Source organism: Typopeltis vanoorti, chromosome 12 (genome assembly GCF_054136105.1).
Source record: "Typopeltis vanoorti isolate ZY-2024b chromosome 12, IOZ_Tvanoo_1.0, whole genome shotgun sequence".
Taxonomy (NCBI): Eukaryota; Metazoa; Arthropoda; class Arachnida; order Uropygi; family Thelyphonidae; genus Typopeltis; species Typopeltis vanoorti.
In genome coordinates, this window is record NC_143560.1 from 32,620,568 (window position 1) to 32,645,000 (window position 24,433).

The following is a 24,433-nucleotide window of genomic DNA, read 5'->3' on the forward strand; positions in this document are numbered from 1 at the left end:
TATGGGAGTATACATATGGCATCAGCGGCAGAATCATATTAAAATGAAGATGTTCTGAAGGAATTTGACATCGTTAGCATTCATGAATGTGTGAGTAGCGTTAATCTCAAGTGGTATGCACACTTAAACAGAATGGGAAAAGACAGGTTAGCTAAGTAAGCCAATTTGGCAGGAAAAAGGTTCAAAGGAAGACCAAGTTCCGATGAACTGATAGAGTAAGAAGTGTCGTAGAATACAGAAATATTAGATACAACAAGGATTATATTTCGTCATCACAGATGAGGAAAATTGTCGAGGAAGTTAATAGGGATGTAGATTTAATCGTATAGCACTGTTCGTTTTCACCCACTAAATTTGCATTTCTTTGGAACTATTCAGTCAAATTACGAAATGGTTGTCATAGCAACAAGTAAGGGGAAACAGTGTCGCCATCTTTTATCTAAAATCAACATCATATTCACGAGCCTAAGTGAATTTCATTAGGTTGTGATTTCACTTTTTTTTTCTAAATTTAACCATTTTTAAAATATACAGTTGCTTTGGATGCAAACAATTCTGGAACTTCTGTGCATAGAAGTTCTAGAAACGATGACAGATGGATTAGGTTATATTAATGTAACATTGGCAAATGCATTTCAGAATTGGATTATAAATATCCTGATCGGATACTGGGAAAAACGTTATTTAGTTGAATGCTGTCTGTGAACAACAAAAGAATTTGATATAATATGCTATCGTGTTATACTGCAAAGCATTTCAAGGTCATCGAAACGGGATCCCTCGCTTCTCTTGCACTACAGAGGTATTTAGACTGGTAAGTTGGTTTTGGTAACATTCACATTTCATACAAATTGACCAAATAATGCTTGCAGTTTGATTCTGAATTACCGATATAGAATTTTATGAAACATTGGTCTGTTACAGTTCGCAAAATATTGCGAACTGTAACAGAGAGAAACTTCTGTGTGGTGGTGGGGGGGGGATTCCCCACCAATAAATGTGAGAAAGAATAATGAGAATGAATAATGTGTCAAACGTTCATGATCTTCGCATGGAACGGATCTAAACTGGAAATGTTGAATCACACTCTTGATCAAGCATGAAAAATCATATTATAAATGCTACTGTCATCTGTTCTTCAGATTTCTTAACTGCGCAAGAGATATCTGAATTTCCCAAAATTCAGATATTTCTCATCTGCAAATATTTGTAGATCTGATATTTTCTATAAATTTCTGTGTGCAGTTTGCGTGTAACTTCTATGAATGTATTCTTGGAACACGTATACAATATCTGTACATGTGTTCCAAAAACATATCCAATTCTCTTTATTTCGCTCATGGAAGCCAGTTTCTAAACTGTAATCCGAGTGCCTCTGATTGCATGGAAAATCATAATGATGCTAACCAAACTGTTGGATTTTATAATATTCAGTAAAAGACCATATCCGTTATACATGGATCAAACATTCTCCATACAGGCAATTATGAATGCTTCTGTGATTTTGTACTCAAGCATATCATGACCGGACCTAGTTAATATGGACGCAGTGAAGGGTATTTTCATAACAAATAGGCCTCCTGCTTCCAGCATGCCTATTTGTATTTTATACAAATTGCATTTTTTTCCGTAAAATGAAGTTTGCGTTACTCGCCTATAACAGCATGAATTAGTGTCAAGTTATTTTGGTTTTGACATAGCCATTTATTAGGCATATACGTTTGAACTTTATAAAATAATTTCATTGTATAAAGCTTACAGAGATTTTTGTACCCATAACATTAACACATAATTCATGAGAAAAAAGTATCTAAAATCTGGATGATATTGGTTTTTGGTACGTCTAACTTTGAATAAAAATGTTCAATTGGAAATCCTTATAAATTCTGTTCATTTTTCTGAGTTCAATGTTATGTAGAACATTGCTGAAGATTGCTCGCATTATGTTGCAGAACACACGTGAATCACGCAATATATATTTGTATCAATGCACATCTCAGCATTCTTAAATTGAAAAAGATAGCTACCAGACAGCAAAAAAAGTGTTTTAGTTCATCCATCCATTCATTAACCAGGAAATATTACCACTTTCTTCACTAAGGTGCTACATAAGATTAATACAAGTCTGGTGACCAATGCATTTAATGCTGGAATGTGTTGCTATTTTTCGTATAATCAGATGAGGTAGAAAAATGGAAATGGCCATTAACTGCCCTACCGTTCTCAGTTCTTTCATAGTGTTAAGCAAGATACGTATCAACAGAAATCTGAATTACTTTTGGGTCTGTTACTACTTTGGATCAGTAGTAACAACTGGGAAACATCTTTGTGGGCAGAGTTAATTCTGTTATCTAGCGCTGCCACTGTTGCTAAGTGAGATGCGTAGTTCAAATTATTACCATACTTCATTGAAAATTATTATGATCCTACTAATTGAGCAATCATAGTTTCTTTATATGACTTTTACAGTTTCAGCTATGGTGCCAAATGAACATGTAAATGAGATCCAATTAGTTGAAAAACATGCGTCTATACGTTTGAACATACTGGTTAAAAAGGAAGTCACAAGCTGTATGCTTAAGAGTGTCTGTATTCATTGTACCGAAAGAATGCTAAAACAAACGAATTTTTCAAATCTACTGGTATGGTACTTTCGGATCCACTGAATAATTTGTAGACTGTTAAAAATGATAACCCCTTTTAGATGGATATTGTTAGACCTTCCTTCTGTAAAGTCTAACAATTTTAGTATAATATCTAACAACAATGGCATAACATTCTAGTTATACCATTGTTTGATGACGTAGGCAGTTTCCTAATAATTAGCATAATAATCGGTGGAACAACCGTAAAGTACAGTTTGTACTTTACGGTTATAATTTCCTTCTTAAGTATCTGCTTGTATAATTCTTTATAAAACATTCTTTCTTTTAAAACATTCTTTTAATTTTAATACATTCCTTTATAAAACCTGCACTGTAAATGATGCTGCTTAGAACTACGAAACAATACTTCATATTCACACCTTTTATTGTAGTCAATTACAACTATTTTAATGTGAATTTTACAGGAAAGTTAAATAAGGGATAATGGCCTCACTACTTACCCACTTTTTTTAGTTTTTAAGTTATCGAGTGGTTTCTCCCACTCAGGTTTTTATACCGTAACTCACCAACTGTAGAACAGTTGGTGAGTTCTAGCTCCTCCCTTTTCATACGCCATCGTGTTTAATTTCTTAAAAGAAACGTTTCTTATCCGTCTATTGTGGAACCGGTTAAATAATCTGAAGTAAAAAAGTCCTTGTAAAGCTTGCCGGCCTCATGGGAAGGTTCGATCCCACTTTTTTTTTTTTTTTTAACAAACACGTGTTTTCAACATGGGAGGAACAACTGTACTTTATGGTTGATCCTCCGATTATTATGCTAATTATTAGGAAAAGGCCTATGTCATCAAAATAATCTGGGTCTTTTTGATATTTGGAGCAATGTTGGAAACGTATTCAAGAAAAATATAAAACTTATATTTTAAAAAATATTTATTTTTTCATTTTAATAGTTTATGAAAAAATCAACGCAATTATTTTTAAAGCAGTAGATGGATTTAAAAATTAAAACCATCAATGGAATTAAACAATGTTTTCATGGATGGAACGGAGAGCTGTTTTTTCTTCCAGTTGTTTTCAAAAAACATTGTTTAATTCCATTGATGCGTTGTAATTTTTAAAAACATCTATGGCTTTAAAAATAATTATTGAATTTTTCTATTAATCCTAGTAATAAACTTTGTTGGAAAAAGGAAGGTTTTCTTTGTGATGAAACCTTGTTATCAAAATTACGTCATCACACTATACTTTTATTATAAATATAGCTTTATATTTTTCATTATTACGCACTCGCTGTGACGTAGTGGCTCACAAAAAAAAATAAAAATAAATTAAAAAGAAAAAGAAACGAATCTCCTGGAAGCAGCGCTTGCATTGAACATAAACAAAGAAATGCCCTTAACGTTTTGGCGTCCTTGGTTCCGGTGGATGCAAATATCTCCGAGTTATTTTTAGCCAAGTTTTTCGACAAACTTCTTGCGACCTCTCCGAACGTTCGGGATGACGACACGAGGCCAGAAATCACATGACTGCGTAGTGAACGGCCGTGAAGAATGATTGACCTTGTAGGCGTTTCTAAATAATAAAATAAGTTATGAATGTTTGTAGAAACGTGAAATGGATTGAGTTAGGAAATGAATCACGACATCAAAGCTACTGAAGTTCTTTAAAAGTTGTTTACAAACGTGGATTGGAATAGAATCAGGAACTAAGTTTGTGTTCCATTTGTTGTTGTGTCAATGTTTTAGGATGAAAATAAATTCAAACAGGGAATAATAATGTAAATGAACCTGAACCACACGGTTATAATCAGAATCGCATCGAGAGGTTATGGGGTAAAATTGAATAAAATAATTAACAAAAGCATATGTTGCTTGTGTATTTTACTACGTTAAAGAAGGAAAAAATTAGGAAAGAATAATTAAAAATGTCATACCCTTCAAAGGCTAAAAAAATATATAATAGTGATACGTCGCTATCAAAAAAACAAACGGTATTGTTTACAATTGTCAGCAGACACTGCAACAAAATAAACTGAAAATTGCATTCTTGTGGATAACAAAAACCAGTCATGTTTAATTTGAACTTTGATAGCATATCACGTGAGCACAATATGGATGAGCGAATATCTGATATAATCTAGATTTCGATGAGCCTATATATTTATATTAGAGATTAAATATCACTAGTGAAAGATGCGAAATATTAACCAAATATTTTGCATCTTTGTATTTATATGAATAATCTACGTTTCCAAAGAGTCTTTTAATTCCTATTCTCCCAATTATCCTAAATAGATGACGTTAACAAAACTTTTCTTAACAATAGTGCGGAGAATTGTCTTCAACTTTCGGATGGAGGTCACACGCTTCGAATTACATAAAAAAAAGTTGTGCTACAGACAAAGAACTTGTCCCGAGAGTGCAAAGACACACACACAAGCACACCGGTAAACGAAGATATTTCTGGAACTTGCTCAGAGCAGCTCAGAGACGATTACTCAGATAGGCAAAGGTCTCTGACCTTCGTGCTTCTGACACTGCGACAAAACATATCAGACACCTACATCCCCAGCCTGCATAATGCAACAGAACAATAGTGCTATTCATTTTAAACGTCTGTCGTCAAGGTTATTGTCCTTTTTGAATTGTTCTTGCTTTCTCAGCTATCTGGGAAAGTGTCAGCAAGTGCGTATTTCTGTATTTATGTGAAGCAATTACAAAAAAAAAACAAAAAAAAAACAAAAAAAAACAAGGCGAACAGAAGTTTGTTAACCGAGGAAGCACGAGACGTATGATAAATGACTTTAAAAGAATTCCGTCCCCGCTTACTTCAAGTGGTATACATTGAATCAAGTTTTGTTTTAATCCTGTCAGAGAGCTGGTTGTATAATGTTATAGAGAAATTCTATCTTCTCTTGCGTCTTAGGCTTAATAGCATGTCATGGCCAAATAATGTAGCTTGGTTAAAACCTGATTAATTCTCTGATAAGACAGTTAATTCGATCCTATCTATCAGTTGCATGTGTTCTTACGTGGGAAGAAAAATTCCACAAACTCCGAAACCGGGTCTTTGCAACCAGAAGACATCGTTGAAACTTACTGAACTGTGGAGGCTCTTCTTACATAAATGTTTTAATAATTAAAAAGTATCTTTATTTCATAGTCCTATAGGTGTACTCCTATACAAAAAAGGGTATTTATGTTACCCCATCCCCAAAAGTGTGATTCTTATAGCTAACGTATGGTTTTAACTTATTGGTTTCCCTTTTGAGTTTCGCACATAGTTTAAAAACTTTAATACATATATTTATGTAGGGTTGTCTTAACATAATGTTAAGACAAGTATTTCTTACATTTAGAGGGAATGCTGATATTGGTTCAATTACGACGAGACACGTGCGACCATTGGAAGAGTAAATTCTGTTTTAATTGTTCACTAGGTGGTGGTGTGATAAAAAACGTTTCATAAATGTTTTGAGAGGTAGGCAGTTGCCATGTAAATCAAAGAAAAAAAAACTCTTAATCTAAATACTGCTTAAATGACGTCATTTCTGACCTAATGTCTAGAAGTGGCTTATCGAAGCCAATTCTCGACATTTGGTTGAGCAATATTAATATTGAATTTATAAGATTTCAGCTTGATTCTGTTTTATTTCTCGCCAAATATTTGCTCATAAGGTTATGTTAGAAATGATTTCGAACCCGTAAATTATGCTACAACATTTGTCTGGAAGATTATTTGGTTTCTCATTAACTTGTTTTGACCGAGATTGACCAAGTGTAATCTGTTCAGTGAGAACTTGATCATAATGTTTCCTTCTACTGAATATGATTGAATAGTTATATCCGGTGATGCCTACAGACACTAAACAGTAATTTTTCTATCCACTACATCTCCAAATAGCAAAATTGGCAATTAAATTGTTAAAGAAGAGCAGCATTCTTGAGTTTACAGTACCCTGAAAAACGACAACTTTTTTTTTTAGCAAAACATTGTTGTGGCTGTTTCACTAAACAATGTATTGCAGAGTAGCCATCTTTACAGGAACTAAAACAAACATACTTGAAGATATAGGTTTGTGAACACAATATAGCAAAAAGCAGGCAACAGTCTTATATTAGTGACAGAGAACTGTATAATTTTATTACATTAGTGCTTTTTTGGCGCAAACAGGACGTTGACCAGAAAATAGAGAAATATTTCATCAGAAAACTTCATCCTTCCATCGCATTCCTTCCTATCATTGTGTACATCAACGCAACTGCGCGAGTCGCATTCAACTGCATGCTAACTCCACAAACTGTAATATCACGGATGAATGAATGTGTTCGGTTATTCACTTCTACTTAACGCTGCCAATCCAATCTATCCTCCGTTTGCGAACAGTCGTGTTTTTGTGCCCCGCTTCTGTTCCAGACACACTGATTGATATCCGAACACTAAAATTGGTTTTGTCATCAGCGCCGACTCTCCTTCCTTTATAGTGTCATCCTCTCTAATATCGCGTTCTGCTCACAGGGGGGGACGGTCTAACAAATTATTGCAAGGGCCTGCAACGTAACGACGAACCAATTTGATCCGAAGAATGAAGTTATGAGGGAGTTGAGTGATTGCTATGCAGTCAAGCGTGACAAATGGCCAATAAAGACGTTAGTAGGTGACGACAGAGTGAAATCAAGCAGTGGTGTCCTTCGCTGCAATTAATTACGTGATATTTCGCCATAAATGTCCGCCTTTTTTTCTGTTTTCTTCGCAACTTTTGCCACTCGTCAAATGCTGGCGCCAAAAGACTGATTGTCACATAAAGAACTTTGGTCTTGTTCGATGACCTCTTCCTACTGCCGCCTCTCTGTCGTAATTACAACTGCAGTTTCGAATATTAACTTTGAAGTAGCGTATGTTGTTGTGTTTTCGTTTCGTACATTCATTTTTCTCCCACTTTTTTTTCTTGTAAGACACTTTTTAATCTTAGCTCATCTTCCCGATCGTTACAATTTTCTTACATCGCACTCTTCTGGATATGAGATTCAAACCTTTACCCATAAGTTGAATCACTAACACCGAATAGATTTTTAACATTTCAGGTTATAGCGATTTTAAATTAATAGGCATAGAAGACCCTTGTCGAAGTTGCTTCGGCCATAAGTCCAAATCAACCCATCTTCTCAGATATACAGGCCAAGAGAACACACGCAATTTACAGACAAAAATACATTAAACCAATAGCCTTATACTGGTTTTATAACATACCATACCTGCTCTTACGGCCACTGTACCATCATACTCTAACTACAGTATGCAGTCTAATGTTCCAATCTACACCATCCGTAGAAATCTTGAGCCGTTTGGGAAAAATTAAAATAGCGGCTTTGTACGTCATCCTACAATGAAACCAAGTACCACAAATAGTCTCTCCGAGCAGTAACACTAAAAGGCCTTTGCCTTATATTTAAATCCTTAATATAGTTCAGACTATCTTATCCTAACAATCATTGGATTCAGTGGTAATATCGAAATAAAACAAACGCATTCAATAATGTCGATAAAGTCTTTTTTTTTTTTTTTTCAAATTGGGCATCTCGCCAACCCGTCACTTGGAAACATCCCAGATGCGAGCGCAGTATTGTCATCTTCATCGTAAACAAATCAGTACTTGGAAACTAATAATTATAAATTGGCATTCATGAAATTGTGAGTTTAATCAATCTGGTTGGTTTAGAAATCCAATGGATTTTTCTAATCCCACTGATCTTCACGTATTTCCTTTTCTCAAGTCTTAATCCCTGTTAATATACCCCCCCCCCCACCAGTATGTGTTATAAAACTACGTCATTGTATGCAATTCCAGTTCATGAAACGCGTACCATACCTGGTGTCTGAAACTAACTTTCTACGCAAAAAAATTCCATCTTGTATACGTCTCGATTTAGTTGGCATTTAGCACTAATTTCTATGTTGAAGCTTCAGATATTTTTTTATCTCCATTGTTTACACTAAAAAGAGCAACAACGTCGATGTCATTATAACATTACAATGAACTTTCACGCGATAGTAAACAAAAGAAAGAGAATCTGTAAGCAAAACCTCGTGTGTTCTACGATGCGACGCAATAATGAAAAGCACGCAGCTTCTTGCAACAAGCCAATCGTTGCCAAGGCAAAACGCAAGTATTGCGCGAGTCGGAAATCGCGCAGCTTAGACCTAGCGGCGCACATTCACCCATCACGTGCTTGTGTTTATGGAAGAGACAATGTCAAAACACTCGTGAAAAGCAACGCAGTCTCACATCAGAGAGTTTTCGTAGAGTAGAGAGATCAGCTGGAGTACAGCTTCAATCAACGTAGTCCAGAAATACGCCATTGAATAGCGTTTTTGTTTAGGTGCCTGGAGATTAATTCGCAAGGTGGTCCACTTGTCAAGAGATTCGGCTAATCATTCTAGTAAGAGGCTCAGCTATTATTTGAAATTAATTGTTAAAAGCATTTATTGTGGATAAAAATTAATTGCATGGGTTTGTTTTTGTATAATTGTTTATGAGTATCGAAAGACTTAATTTAGATTTATTTTTAAAACTATAATATATTTATTATTAATTGTTTAAAAGGTTTTATGTTGGTTCACGCGTTTTACTGGGAATTTTCCTAACGTTGAGTTGCTGTGATTTTCAGAGTACTTTTTAGCAAACAGAAACGTGTTTTTGAGAATAGGAAAAATGTAATAAAAGTAACAAAAATACGTTTTGGGGGTGGGGGATAACTGTCTTAAAAAGGAAGAAACTAAATATTTATAATATAAAATTGATCTAGAAAGAAAATAATTTCTATCCGATATTTATCGTAAAATAAAAACAGGACACGAAATGAGTAGTCAATACAGCCCTTTGTGTAAGTTTAATATAACTTAAATTATCGAATCAGTCCTTCAATAACTCAATTTATTATTAACTAAGACTTCTTTGTGATGGTGAAGAGGGCGCTAAGAGCAAATACGTCACAGTGTAAATGGTGAAGATTTCTTTTTAGTTTTCCTATCCTTGGCAGAAGTGAAGGCGCATGGCCTTGAAGCAGTTAATGGGAGACGCTTGAAGGCCAGAAAATATGCTCAGCAAATGGTTGAAAGAAGCAGTAATGTGCTTATATTTGGAAACGTGAAAGACAGACGGAAGAAAAGATTAAATATTGTTCGGGTTGATGGACTGTCCGTCATGGTAGTCTTGATGCAGATTTTTCGGTTTTGGTAGAGTGCCCTCTATACAACATCGTCGAACACGTCGTTCTTCTTGAGTAGAGAATAATTATTCTCCTAAATATTTAATTTTATTCAACGTAAGTATAGTTTTTGCGTGGGACGCATATGTGCAAGAGTAGGCGGTGATAATAATTGTAACGAAAGCAGTCCAAGACCGCCTTCACGAATTTCTTCAAGATAACCTGAGATATTCTTAGACTATGAACTTTAGGAATTTTTTATGCAACTCCGACCCGCAGAAAGTTGTAAACCTATAATGCAGTAGTACCATGGGTGGATCCCAAACGTGGATTTTTTTTTTCAAGCCGCTTAAGCCTTCAGTAAGCAAGATGGTAGTTTCTCACTGAAAACATCCTTTTTAATTCTTCATACGCTGAGGGGTGGGAGAGATTCTCAACGACATGATTCACACTAATAGTGATGAAAATCCATTTTGAAAACCACTAAATTGCTGAAGACAATATAGCCTCACGTGTCTTCTAACAAACCCTTTTAACTTTCATGGAAGTCGACCTCGCCGTGTTGACTCGGATGTCATCGAACAAGGGTAGAGAAAGATGAAATATTCATACGACGATAATAAACATGAATATAAACAGAGCCCAGTCTGGTTAAGTTATTTAGATTAATCTCAGAGACAGGTAAGGCGTCAGTGAGCTGTGTTTGTTCAACCACGTGTCCTCAAGATATTTGTCTGCTCTGCAGGGGGTAAAACAAAATAGCATTATGATATGAAGTTTGACAAACAAGAAGTAGAAAATGGAAAAAGACCAGCTCAAAACAAACCAGTTAGTTTTTTTATCACAAAAATATTAATATATCAAAACTGAGCCAATGCAACAACTGACACTTGGTTGCTGATGGACATATGACATAACATCAACATGGATTGATAAAACTGTTGATGTGACTTATTGAAGATAAAGTTCTTGTTACTCGATATCAAAATAATGTAATGAATTTTAGAGCTATAATCTCAACGTATGCTTTCAGATCATGCTAAAATATTTGATTAACTCTCGAAAACACTTTTACAGAGTTGAAATTATTTTGCTTGTTATAACAAACGGTTCGTAAACCGCATTCGAAATTTAATTCTAATATGAACTGTATTACAAGATTTCGCTAGACCTTAATTTTTCAGAGCAACAACTATCAGCATTCTGCTATGAACACTAACAATAACTGTTTATATACTGCTGTTGTATTCATTGCAGTATTTCATCAAATGGAGCTTAGTGAAGAGATAAAAACGCGTAGAACTCTCATTCTCCAAAGTCATCACGTGACTACAGTAATATAATGGACTATAGCTGTTTATGCAAGTCCAGTAGTTGAGATATTTTTATTAATACAGAATCGCTAACTGGATAAACAAAAAATTGGTCCTGCGTATTCCACAAAACAAAAGTCGAAAAATCAAAGGAGCACAGTTACAAGAATGATCCTTTGATATTAATGTGTAATAATGAAAGGTCGGGGTGATAGTTAGCTATTACGTATTTTATAAATGATTACCGAATGCTAGACATTGGTATAAATTCTAGCGGAGCATCGAGCTAAAAAATAGATTTTTAAAAACTTTAACGATCCTTTGTTTTAGTAAAGTTATTTCTAGACCTCTAAAGTATAAATTGAAATTGTTCTAGTTCAGAGCATGATAGCTAATCAATTGGGACATTCTTTACACTACTGACGTTTAGGTTTCAAACCAGTTCTCCCCCCCCCCATCATGCCTCACTTGAAATAAAAGTTCAAAAGTAGTGCAAGATGTATTAAAAACGGTCTTTACTGATTAAAATTATACTCTTAAAGCACTAGAAAATAAACATTTCAACACGTTAATCACTGCAAAACAGCATTTGTATCCATGACTTGAAAATAAAACCAATAACTGGTTTTATTTTCAATTTGCAATTATCTAGCATCTTGCTTACGGAATCATTTGCATAAAAGTTAACCATTTAGACCTATTTTGTTTTATATAATTGCTCTTTACCCTTTTATAATGTATTGTAATGGTCATTTGCCTTTATCCAGTAGCGGGGATTGATTCGTGCATGACGTTTTGCATCATATCATCACCAATGTTGGAACCGAGTTCCTAACTGGATTTGCTTGAAGCCTCTACCGGAAAATGCGAAAGGGGAAAACTGGTTGCCAAACTCATTCTTCTAACTGAGCAGCGGGAAGTGCTTTCCTCAACAGTACTGCGCGTTGTGTAAGTTAACGTGACATTGGCCAGCACTAAAAATAACTCGCGACCAGGTGGCGAGACGCCAGGAGTCAAAAGATGGCGTAGGTTACGCACCTCAAATCAGCGTCCGATAATCAAAGTAACAGTCGAGCCGAGTTGCTATTTATAAAGACAGCTGTCAGACACTGCAATGGTGAATTTAAAACAGCTGAATAATGGGATGAAAGTGGTTTTTCTATGAGCATACAGATGGCGTTCATAGCTCGTTGACTACACGAACCAGCGATTCGAATCAATGATCTGTGATCTCAATGTCAAACAAGTGCAGACAGGGATCGGATAAAGTTAAATTACAAATGCCGGATGTTACTACATTCAGATTAAACTGAATCGACAACAGTCATCCCACTAGAAGTAGACAAATGGGGAATTTTCCCAAGGGCCAAATTAGAAGGCATTTGTCTACAAAAAAAAAAAAAATTGTATTTGTATTCTATTCTAATAAAATTCAAATATTATGAAAGATACCTCATATGTAACCTAGCGTACTAATTGAGACCTAAGTAAGCATAGAATTGTCTTATTTCGCGTCATGACTGACATTACATAAGAGACAGGTCTTGTTGAGGTATACGATGAAAAGCCTACCGAAATAGTAGTGTTTGGGTATCAAAATTTAGTCCTAAGCATCATATTGTCATTCTGATTAATCTACACTCTCTTTAAAAAAGGAGTTCTTCCCCACCCCTCCGGGCTTCAGACATGTTTGCCAAATTCACAACAGTTCATTGGCAGGCGGAGATTATTCTCAAGGCAAAATAAGACCGTCTTGTCGGTCACGCTGGCATTGTCAAGTTCTCATATCTATCCGAAGATGTTTACTAGGGAGGTGGAAGATTAGGAGATCGAACAATTTGACTATTTTGGTTTAAAGGCTTAAAAATTACTTTCCAAACATTAATAAATCATAGTTATGAAAATAACAAATTTACTGCTGTTTGCGAATTGTCCGTAATCAGTGTGGCTGGCCAAGTGATTAGCATACCCACTCTGACCAACACACTGCGAATTCGTATCCGAAGTGGTGATGAATTTTTCAGTGGGATATGAATTTCATATACCGGCGGAAACTATATTGGAAAGCCTGAGAACTTGAAAACAGTTTGTCTGATCTCTAGAGCACTGTTTCTGGATTATATAAAAAAAAAATTGATAAAGATTAACAAAAAAAATAGTGAATAATTCTTTAGTTAACCTATGGTACAATATACTGTTGGCGTACAACTTTTCGTAGGCCGGAAGTCACAAATATATGGCTGCCAGATATCAAAATAGCATTCAAATCTATAAGCCAATAAAAGTAGTCCTTTGATCCTCTAATTTTTCATCCTTGATTTAATGTTCTGGATGTCCTTTTTCTGAATAACTTGTACCTGATTACGTGGGAACAGCGAATATTATGCATGGGGAACTGTTCTATATGGAAACGACATTTGATGAAGCACCGAAATTCAGGAACTCACCAGTACTATCTCTTAGTCAGATCGAAGGTCATCGCAGTAAGTCAACAAGACTTGCCTTTCATATATTTATAAGCACGACAAATAAGCACCTTTCGTCACTTGCAGAAAGTTCTCGCAGCGATGTTCTTACATTTATAATCTATGATTAACTTTTGAGACAATTTGAATTCCATTATATTGTTGCTGCCTACGTAACCAAATTCGGGACCTTTGACTTACTGGGAAGCCCGCGAGGGAAGTAATTTATAAAACAGTTCGATAAAACTCGTACAAAAAAAAAAAATCAGATTTTCACACCACAAGAAGTAGTCCACTTCAACACCAAAACTAATGAAAATGTCAGAATAGGATATCAATAACGGTATTTATCTTTACATGCTTGTAAGTTAAAAGCAATTTTAGCAGTAGTAAACACAAAAAACCTTCAGTAAATAAACCGATGTTTTCTTCATTTCTTTTTCTCTTAGAGCTGACTATTAATAGCAAGTGACCATCATGCCGTCCGTACCCTGTCTACAGACATTGCAGAGGGAGTTAGCGGACAGCATCATTCGCTGCGCTCCGCTGGATGACATCCGAATCCTCCTAGCCTGTGGAGCGAAGGTAAACGAACCCGTCACTCAAGGTTTGCGTCCCATTCATTACGCTGTGTATCAACAATACACCGAAGCCGTAAATCTGCTGTTGGTGAGAGGTAGTGACCCTGATGCCATGGATGACGTCGGATACACTGCTCTCCATCTGTGCGCGGAAAGAGGTTACATTGACCTGATCAATCTCCTCCTGAAACACCGAGCCCGCGTCTGCTTCACTGAACTCCGCCCTGACGATAAAGCATTAGGCAACCCTCCTCGAGCTACTCTGGCGGACGAACCGTTGCGTCTAGCTGTGAAGAACGGACACCACTCGACTGCAGAGCTTTTGCTGAAAAACGGATCCGATCCGAACGCCCGTTATTTCCTAGGGGCGGAAATAAATCTCATCAGTCCACTAAACGTCCCTTTTCTGGAACTGCTCCTAAAATTTGGCGCTAATCCCGATTCTCGAGACCGGTCAGGTCTGACCCCGCTTATGAAAGCATGTCGACATCCTCAGGGACTGACAGCTGCCAAACTGCTGATCAATTACGGCGCAGACGTTAATGCTATGACCCCCGAACGACACGACCACCGAACTGTCCTTCACTATGCCGTCCTCAGTGGCAACATGGACACCGTACGCTTGCTTCTGTCTCACGGCGCCGTAGTCCATTTCCCAGCCGAATATCAGAAACCAACCCCACTCGATTTCGCTATCCTTCGAGGCAACGCAGATATGGTTAAGCTGCTGATCGATTCCGGAGCCGACGTCAACAGTGGGTCTCCAATCATCGGATGCCCTTTGCATATCGCTCTGTCAGAGAAAGTAGACAACAAAGTCGATATCATCCACCTACTCCTAGAATGTGGAGCTGATCCAAACGCTATCACAGTTTCCGATCAAGGTCCGTTATTGAAGCCACCAATGGGCGAATACTTCAACTGTTGCGAACAGCCAAGTGCCGACTTAGTAAGATTACTCCTCCGTTATGGAGCTAGAGTAGTCGTTAAATCTCAGGTTCATCATCCTCTTGGTATTCTGAAATGCTTACACAGACTCGATCCTGATAAAACTGCCGATGTTCTGACAGTTGTACTGGATGCGGCCGAGTCCTTCAACATAGCAGGTATCAAAAGGTGTTTGATGTTATCAGAAGAACAAAGGAAACTGTTACTAGAACACGCTCTAACACCTCTTCCTCTAAAACATCAACTTCGCTTGTTCTTTAGGGAGCTATTTGGTATTGGACCCGTCCTACTTAAGCGTGTTCAACTCCTTCCAGTGCCCAGAATTCTAAAGATGTACTTACTATTTGAGATTTAGTATCTAGCTGAGTGACTACTCGTTCCAGTGGTCCAGCATTTCTATTAGCAAATTGGCTACACTCCTGACGGCCAGTTCTGAGTTGCCCTTCAAGGCCTTCTCTATTCCAGCGAGAGGAGAATGATGTCACTCGTATAAAGAAGGGATCAACTGCCAGAAGGAATAATTGGGTCCCTCCAGAATAGCACAAGACCTTTATGTTGTAAGTTCCACGCCATGTCGATGGATATATTGCTAATATCCTCCCAACTTGGCATCTTGCCACACAAAGTTCGTTTTAACTGTTGGAAGATAAAATATAACCAACAGAAGTTTTATTCTTAACAGATGTTTCCATATTTTTCTATCCTTTTGTATAATCGTTTGATACATCTCGTATTCCGATTGTGATACAAAATAAATCTCGTTTTGGTAGTTTCGCCTTTTGAATGATTTCTAAAATAAAATTAAGGCCAGTTCAGTATTTTCTAGCATGCTCACTCAGTAAACAATTAAACTTGTAATACGGTCTTAGCTGTAATGCCTTTTTATTGAATTGAAATTGCTAATGAAATATCTTTAGGCAACAGCTGTGTTGGTTTCATGTAGTAGCATATACTTCTAAAACCTCCCCATTAAAATATCAATAAAACGTTGTTTCAAATTGAAAAGATGTAGGAATAACTACCCTAAAATTCAAAGCTACTGTGAAACTAGATGGAATTATAAATGAAATAATTACAGCTAAGATACATTTGTTTGAGAGTGAGCATAAATTTCCTGGTCACTGGGAGTTTAGATTAGCAATGCAGTATGTTTCCTAATGGTTGACCGTTTCAGAGCAGTTTTATTGCATTAGTAGTGTGGTTTATTTTCTTGCTACATTTGTCTCGATTAACATCAGTATTACTAAAAGGTCACTAATATTTTACACATAGTTTTTAATACCATCATAGTGAACGCTCTGTTGAAACCATTCCTAATCAAAGTACATCCATGAGTGATACTGTTAACCCTGTATAATCTAAACGTTAACACTTATTAACATTTAGGTGCAAATGGCAATATTAGAAAATGGACTAATCACCCTAACTTCCTATCCAACTAACTAGCAAAATAATCAACTTTATTATGATGTGTGGAGTGTCATTAAAAATGTCTTTATAGCGATAGTGGAATAACCGTTTGGTTTTGCTTTCTTTATACGTATTAACCTACCAGAACATATCGACTTCCTTGGCTTGGAGGACATAAGTCTTTGTGCATAGTGATAGCTAGCATTACATCAATGAAAAATAGTATATTTTGCTATGTCTTAGAATTTGCTAAGCGATGAGTAGAATCAAGAAACACGCGGCATTCAGTGTATGCGAATTTTGACGCATTTGATTTTCAGCCAATGCATGCAAATGCTTCTAGTACTGTAGCAAATAAATGATTTTAGTTACTTTAATTTTTTTACCTATCTTTGGAATACAGTTTGAAATACTTATTGGAGATGTATAGCTTTATGTACAATATTTTGTATAGTTTTGATAATTACTGAATAAACAATTATTAAAAGTATTGACTTTTAATTTCTTCTTCTTCATCAATAAAGGCGAGGCAACTTTCGAACGAGTATTTTTATGTATTAAAAAGAACAGTTAAATTATATGGTTGCTAACAAATGGTAGTTCTCAGTCTCATGCTTAAAATATCGCTGTTACAGGAGAAATTAATGAAATAATAAGCCACTGCCTGACGAACATTATTTCGGCACGTTTATGATGAAACACGTGTAACAAGCAATGAAAATTGAAGTGGTTGGAACTCGGAGAATGTCGTGAGTATCGCAAAGTACCATTAAATAATTGTAAAAAAAGAAACTTGGCATTACAAGAAGCTACAAACGGGGAAGATAGACAAGTGGCGGCGACAGTTTTAATTTCACTCTTTGGCAGCCAAGAAAATATTTTTGACACAAACGAAATGACAACGCAGATATTTCTCGCCAGTATGCACTAATAAAAATTAAAATGGAATTTGAAGAATTCCACAGAATGGGGCGGAGGATGATGAATGCCGTGTTCCTTTTACTTGTATAACTTGAACGAAGATTGGATAGGTGAGAAAGAATCCTAAGAAAATTAACTTCTTTTTTTTTATATGCTTCTTATTATGAAGTCGTATTGCAAGACAGTATGTTACGGGTTCTTTAATGCATAATTCTGTGAATAAAAGCATTTTTTCCCACACCTTAATGAATAAGTTTCTTTAAAGAATCCAGAGAAGAAAGTGAATTTTAATATATAAAACTATTTTTCATGTCTCTTCCCAAGTTGAAGAATTTGTCGAACTCATAATCCAAACCGTTCTTTTGCTAGAATCTAACTTTCCAACATTTAACGAGATGACAGCTAATGACTTCCGGTTTCCATAGATAGCAAGGAGGATCCAACATCTCGACCTAAACTAACTTCTGTAAATATACCTGGTTGGAGAGTAAATTTTTCTTACTTGGCTAGTATCCGAATGATAATGATCGGTCATGCTAGCGAGAATGTGCTCTCGCATTAGTTACGATAGAGCATCGAAGGAGAAAGCGTGCGCGTACCTGGAGAGGGGGGGGGAAGAAATTAGGAATTCCTACAAGACGTGTACGTAGGATTTGATATTTTCTTGTATCAATCATAGTAGAAACACTTACTATTTGCACATTTAGGTGTATACATAGCAGAACGTACACTCCGTTAGTAACAACTGACATGGATTTTTGGTCAATGCCACAAACCATAAAAAAATTACATTTATATAGAAAGAAAGTATTTTTAATTATATTCTTTGCTATACAAATGAAAGACAGTTTGTTAAAATGGTTAAGTAGAAATCTCCTGGACGTACGTACTTCTTTCGCATTCTTTATCGACCATTTCACGAAGTGGAAATTAACTCAAAATATTTTCTTAAGTGTGCTTGTGGAATCTTAACATCTTGTTCTAAGTAGAGAGGGAGTGATATCGTATTCAGAATGACAAACAATTAAAAAAAAATTGCAACTTTAATCACTCAAATTTTCTTATAAATTTCAGCTGACGATCAGACCTGTCAATCTGCGAGTGAATGAAAAAGGTATTTACAACTCTGAATAATCTGGAACGTGTATTTACAGTAACTCTGACGGGCAGAGATCACATTCCACTGAGCGCTCTTTATACTCAAAGTCTGTTGACAACACTCGGTAGGCTTTGTCGTATAAGTATGATCACAGAACACTTCATTCATTCCACTGGAGGAAAACGTGGCAGAATAACAAGTAGCCTGTGGAAATGATGGAAGTTAGAAGCATCACTGGGAATCCGACTCTGAAAAAGAAATCAACATTAGGAGACGCTACCGTGTTAAAATAAGTTCATGGTAAGATAAACTAAGATAGTGTTTGCAGACAATGGAAAGCACGATATCATGTGATAATTTAAAATCAGTTGGATACGTTTGGAGCAAGACAAATATACCGATAATGGAAACATTAACTCGTTAAGCATTGCTGCTATTATAGACATTCGATAAATCTCCTACCTAACTCTACAAGTAGATCTTGCTATCATGAAGAGGCAGTAGGCATCTCATACTCGAAGATATCTTATTAAGCGCTGTTAAGGACCATTACTTTTACCAAACAAATTTGAGCAAAAGTAATTACAAATTACGTCAGCAGCTAATTGAAAAAATAGAAGCTACGTCTTAGAGCAGAGCACCGCTACAAGAAGGATTTTAGTTAACGATTAACAGCATAAACAAGTTAACACTTGGGACAATTTGAAGCAATCAAAGTTAACGAAAACAAATCACTTCTGTTAATGAAAGAAGTTAATTATAACCAACACTACTAACTATTCTAAATGAGAAACTCGTCCCCGGAAGTATTCAAACCGATCAGAGGAATATCTCAATGTCAACTTTGACAACAAGCGCGGAGGATGATGGGATTGACTCGTTGCGTTAGCGCCTTCTTTTTCGCTTATCGACGCGTCAGCATAATTTACGTATGTTTTAGGATGGGTGGGTGTCAGACTTAATGGAACGGAGTGCGGAAGAGTTATACAATAAGCAGCGGTTATGTCATAAAGAGAAATTAGACTGTTTTAAGAAACCGTTAACCTTCCAAGAAAACGAAGGCCTTGCAGTTCTCTGGTGCAACCTGCTGTTTTTCTTCTGTCTAAATATAGAAGAGAGAGGCAGGAACAGCGATAGCCACTACACTACACTTGAAGCGCGCGCGTGACCCGTCGGCTTTGGCATCGGGTTTTTAGCGTGTACGCATGCTGCAATGTAACATCTTTAACAAGACTGTATTGTTCGCGTACTGAGAAGCCAAAGATTACTTAACATCCGTGATGTTGATTAGCACGAATACTAAATGTGACCATCGGAGAAGCGATGCAAAGCGAAAATTACCGCTAACTGAAGGCCGTTTGGTGCGGAAATACCTTGCAACACTTCCTCACGTCACTGTCAATTATCCACGATGTACATTACAAAAGATTCAGAAAATAAACATCCACTTACTTAAAGAAGTCCATGAAAGTGAACCTATATCCGTGCTGTTCCGCTAGCCCTGCGCATACGACGTTAGCCGAGGCCCCAATCAATGTTCCATTTCCTGTTGGAGTAATGAAGTATACCTATTAAACTTCCATATGCCACACACACACACTAAATAAATAATATAAACCATACACTTCTGACTTAACAGATAACTAATCAAATCATTTGCATAGTAAGCTGTACTTGTACTGTAATACAACTTTAAAATTATCCAATACGAGGGCTGATACATTATATCGTCCGAAAAACATGCCAGTGTAGACACCAGTGGGATTGAACGATTTTTGTCCATCTGAAACGAACCTGAAGACCGATCAGTCCTCATGCGTATACTATACATGAACGATCGTGATAGAATTTATTATTTTCATACATGTTGACACCCGAAATACAGGCATTGTCTTTCAATAAGTTGTAATCTTACTGAGATAGCTTGGCGATGGAAAAAGGGGATCTGCGCTATGAACTGTTGAAACATCCACCACATTTCCCCAGATTTGGCTCCCTCTGTCTCTTCCCCAAACTAAAACTCTTCCTCGCTGGTCAGCGTTTTTCTTCGAATCAAGAGGTGATTGCAGCTGTAGAGGGGAATTTTGCAGATCTTACTGAGAAGAACTACAGGGACGGGATAATGGTGCTGGAGCATCGCTGGAATAAATGTATTAGTCTTAAAGGAGATTATGTTGAAAAATAAAAATAATTTTGAAATTATAAATTCGTTTTTTCATTGTTAGGCCGAGAACTTTTCAGACCACCTCGTATAGATGGCCTGAACTTTGCTATACACATTGGTCCGTATATTCATTCACGTGGTGGACCAATATGCTATTTGTTTCTTGATATTTCTATTTTTTCTAGCTTAAGACGCTAACGATAATTTGCATGGTAAAAGCATTAAAATTAAATCCCTTCTTTGATAATACGTAAGTTGCAAAACGGATATGTCTTGATTAGGTATGTGGCATACAAATGTGCGTTTGCAGACATTCAAATAGATGAAGATTATGTGAATGTACACGTAAATATTATTCATAAAACAAAAGAAGTGCGAGCTAAATGCATAACCAACCTCACCGCTCATGTCTTAATATAGACACGATGACAATACAAGCAGAAATTACCTGGCGAGTACGTGCAGGTCCGTATGTATAGTCTTCACAAAGATCTCTTGTTTGAAGAACAGATATAGCACCTTCTTTTGTCTGAAGAAAGGTCAAAAGAGGCACTCGTGGATAGACGTGGTTAATAGCGATATGAAATGCTTTCTATTAACTAGCTTCTAACTATTTTCAAATGATTTGAAATGTCCTTTTATCAGATTGAACACATCGATGCATTTGCGATACTTTTCATCCCAAGTGATTTCGATAAAGTCGTTCTATTAAATGCGAGTCAAACGGACGTATTTCTGCATGCGTGGATTGCGGACACAAGATCTCAACATCTTACCGTCCTAAGTAGGGTGATCTACTCAATTTGACTATAATTTATAAAGAGTAAGCTCAAGTTAATCTTTAGGACTACAGATGGCAGCACACGTTTAATGCTGAAGGTTACAATTTAAAGTGTTATTCTTTACTTGCACGTACAAATCGTAATATAAAGTAGCCATTAAATTAATAAACGTACCTCCTAAACAAGCTCCAAATGCTAAGGCATATATAAGTGGTGTTAATGGAAGATCAATTTCGTCATTTTCTACTATATCTGTAACTATCTGCACCTGGAAAAAAAAAAATAGCCATTCTGTTATTTCAGAAAATTGCTGAACACATTTTGGGGCAGGTTTTTTTTTTTTTTTTTAAAGTGCAGCATATTTTTTTCTTTGCGTACTAAAAATTAAAACTATCACTTTAACTGGGATTTTAATGTATGCAAAGAACGCATTAAAATTCCATTTACTATAAAAAGCATTATTTTTATTCACAGCTTGGGTAAGTCTGGGTAGTTATTCAAAAGGGCAATTTTGTGTGTTTTTATATTTACTTATATATACACACACACACACACACACACACACACACTAATCCAGTTCTTACATGATTAGAAGGAAAGCGGCAGACTATTTCAGTGGAGAAACGCGCCTATGAATTTACCTACACAAAGCATAATGCAGAAGCAGAGCACGTTTATATAATTAAGAATACTTGGGGAGATATTGGGTTCCAACCCTAATGTGAGAGAAATATTTTAAGGTTGGTTGGATTTGAGATTTAGTGATGGGAGTTGAACAGAAGAAAAGTGATGTTTGAAAAGTACACCAAAGATTTTGGAGGATGAGGAAGTTACGGACATGATATTTTGGCCAGGAGGACAAGTTAGATGTGAAAACCAAACCAAAAAGAGAAATGATCTTAACTGGAAATCGAAAAATACTTTCGATTTCCAGTTAAGAAATACGGAATCCTTTATTAGGATTTGCCTAATAAAGGATTCCGTTTTGATAATACGGAAACTAACTTCAGAATGGCAAGGATAAATATTTATCCTTGCCATTCTGAATGAAGAGAAGTGTAAAGTACTGTCATCAGCAAATTTAGAGAAGGTCACTGAATTATAGCAGGAAGAGCGTAGGAGAGAGTATAGAATCCTAAGTACTCATGAAATCTGATGAGAGGAAACTATTCACCATGACACAGTTAACTAAAGAGCAAAAAAGGAATTTGGCACTCCAGTCACAAAGGAAACCATAAAATGGTAGCTTGGTAAGGCCTCGATGCTATGCGCGTTCAAGCCTTGAAAATATCAAGAGTATGCGCGAGTTTCTCAGTCTTTCCTTTCATGATGTGTGTCTCCAAAGGCCAATAAGTTAAAGAGGAGGTCTGCAGAATGAGAATGACGGAAACCATATTGAACTGATGCGTATTCAGGTAGTGAAGAATCTGCTCATTGGTGGTTTTTAACATCAGCTTCCAGAGCATCGAGTTCTTGAAGTTAATAGGACAATAGTTGGATGGTGTACTTATCTTCCTTTTTAGGAAGTGGCTGAAAAGAACTTGCTTCCACGCTGTTAGTAGAAGATATCAGATTAGAATAACACTTTAGATAGGCAGAATGGATATTAAGTCTGTAACAGGTTTTTAACACAGATGAAGGGATGCCCACTTTTCCGCTATGAGGAAAGATGAGATGAAGATCAATGTAAATGGTTTGTGGAATAGTGAGAAGAGGTTGTCCACGGTCGTCTAAACAAGAGTTAGAGGAAACTACCGATGTCAGGAAGTCTGCTAAGAAGAGAGCCAACATCATGTGTTTTGGAGACAGCTAATTAAGGAAGACCAGGAGGAATGAAGGCTATCTGGTATTCTACTAGGTTGGTGTACAATATATCGACAGCAAACGACCCTGCTTCTCTTCCGGCTTTGAATTAGTGGGAAGTATGGTCGTTGAAATCTCTACGAAAGGGTATCTCACTGTTTGGACAATTATAATGTATGTGATCAACTTTAAGAGATATAATCAAAAATGCCAGTATAGTTATCAGAATTAGGAGAGCATCGAAGGCTGCAAATGAAAGCAACACTACGAGACGAGAAAATCTTGAACCAAGGCATGAAAAATATTCTAAACACAAGTCAATTTTATGGTAAACTCATTCACGAGATTATTCAGTGTATAGTACATTAATATAGAGGTTTGGTAATGTTTATATTATAATGTTTACCGTAATAGGAGTTTCCCAACACAAATTTCATTAATAACCGCCTAGTCCAAGGCTGCTGGTAGACGTGCCATCAAAATAATAAGTTCTTAGAAATTATAAAGTATGAGTGAAAGATCCTGTCAGTTCTAGATATCAAATCCTTATATTTCTAATACGATGAAAAACAATCAAATCATATTAGCATTTGGTTGCTCATCCTTAAAATAAACGTTCAAATTTCAGTTTTAAATTTCATACATAGTTCATAATTAATAATACAGTATGATTCAGTCTTACCATAACAGTGGTGAAAGGAATGTTGTCGATTAAACTAGAGGCCAGAGCAGACACCCATAGAATCAAAACGATGGCAACTAGAAGACGTTGATCCTCATGCACAGATACTATCCAGTCTTGGGTAACTTGTCCAATGTACCACAAAAGCTTTAGTTGTGCCAATGCCTATAAACGATGTACAGAATTGTGATCAAACAAAAAGGGAAAATAAAATGTAATGCGCGCTGTACACATTTCTCCCTCGCTCGCACACAGACACACTGTGAAGAATAAGTTTCAGTAATTATCATTTTCTCAAAATTTATTAATTACAAATGAAACTATTAAAATAATAACACACGATTTTCATTGTGTGCTAGCAGAGGCTCTTAATTCGCCTAGCAGTTCCACACGTATGAATTACCTACTCGTACAGCAGCCAAAACCAACAAAGTTCAGTGAACATACATCGT

At 36.3% G+C, this 24,433-nt stretch overlaps 2 protein-coding genes across 2 annotated transcripts in view; one reads left to right on the top strand and one right to left on the bottom strand.

Moving 5' to 3' along the window:
* The first annotated feature begins 8,878 nt into the window (after nt 1–8,878).
* On the top strand, nt 8,879–17,020 carry LOC150100669 (ankyrin repeat domain-containing protein 61-like). The gene is made up of 2 exons (XM_090401266.1): nt 8,879–9,045; nt 14,041–17,020. Exon 2 carries the CDS (start codon nt 14,069–14,071, stop codon nt 15,473–15,475), a length of 1,407 nt encoding a protein of 468 aa, XP_090257392.1. The 5' UTR covers nt 8,879–9,045; nt 14,041–14,068; the 3' UTR covers nt 15,476–17,020.
* Nucleotides 17,021–18,475: 1,455 nt separating this feature from the next.
* The window catches only part of LOC150100670 (P protein-like), a 76,970-nt gene continuing 71,012 nt past the window's right edge, over nt 18,476–24,433 (bottom strand). The window contains exons 19-22 of the mRNA XM_090401069.1: nt 23,982–24,146; nt 21,671–21,764; nt 20,003–20,096; nt 18,476–18,798 (exon numbers count right to left, since the gene is read on the bottom strand). Of these exons, the coding sequence (XP_090257195.1) occupies nt 18,711–18,798; nt 20,003–20,096; nt 21,671–21,764; nt 23,982–24,146 (441 nt within the window). The 3' untranslated portion in view covers nt 18,476–18,710. The remainder of the gene's footprint in view (nt 18,799–20,002; nt 20,097–21,670; nt 21,765–23,981; nt 24,147–24,433) is intronic.

Bases quoted from the DNA above. Each gene is read 5' to 3' on its own strand.
- LOC150100669 (XM_090401266.1), top strand. From the start codon at position 14,069: ATGCCGTCCGTACCCTGTCTACAGACATTGCAGAGGGAGTTAGCGGAC.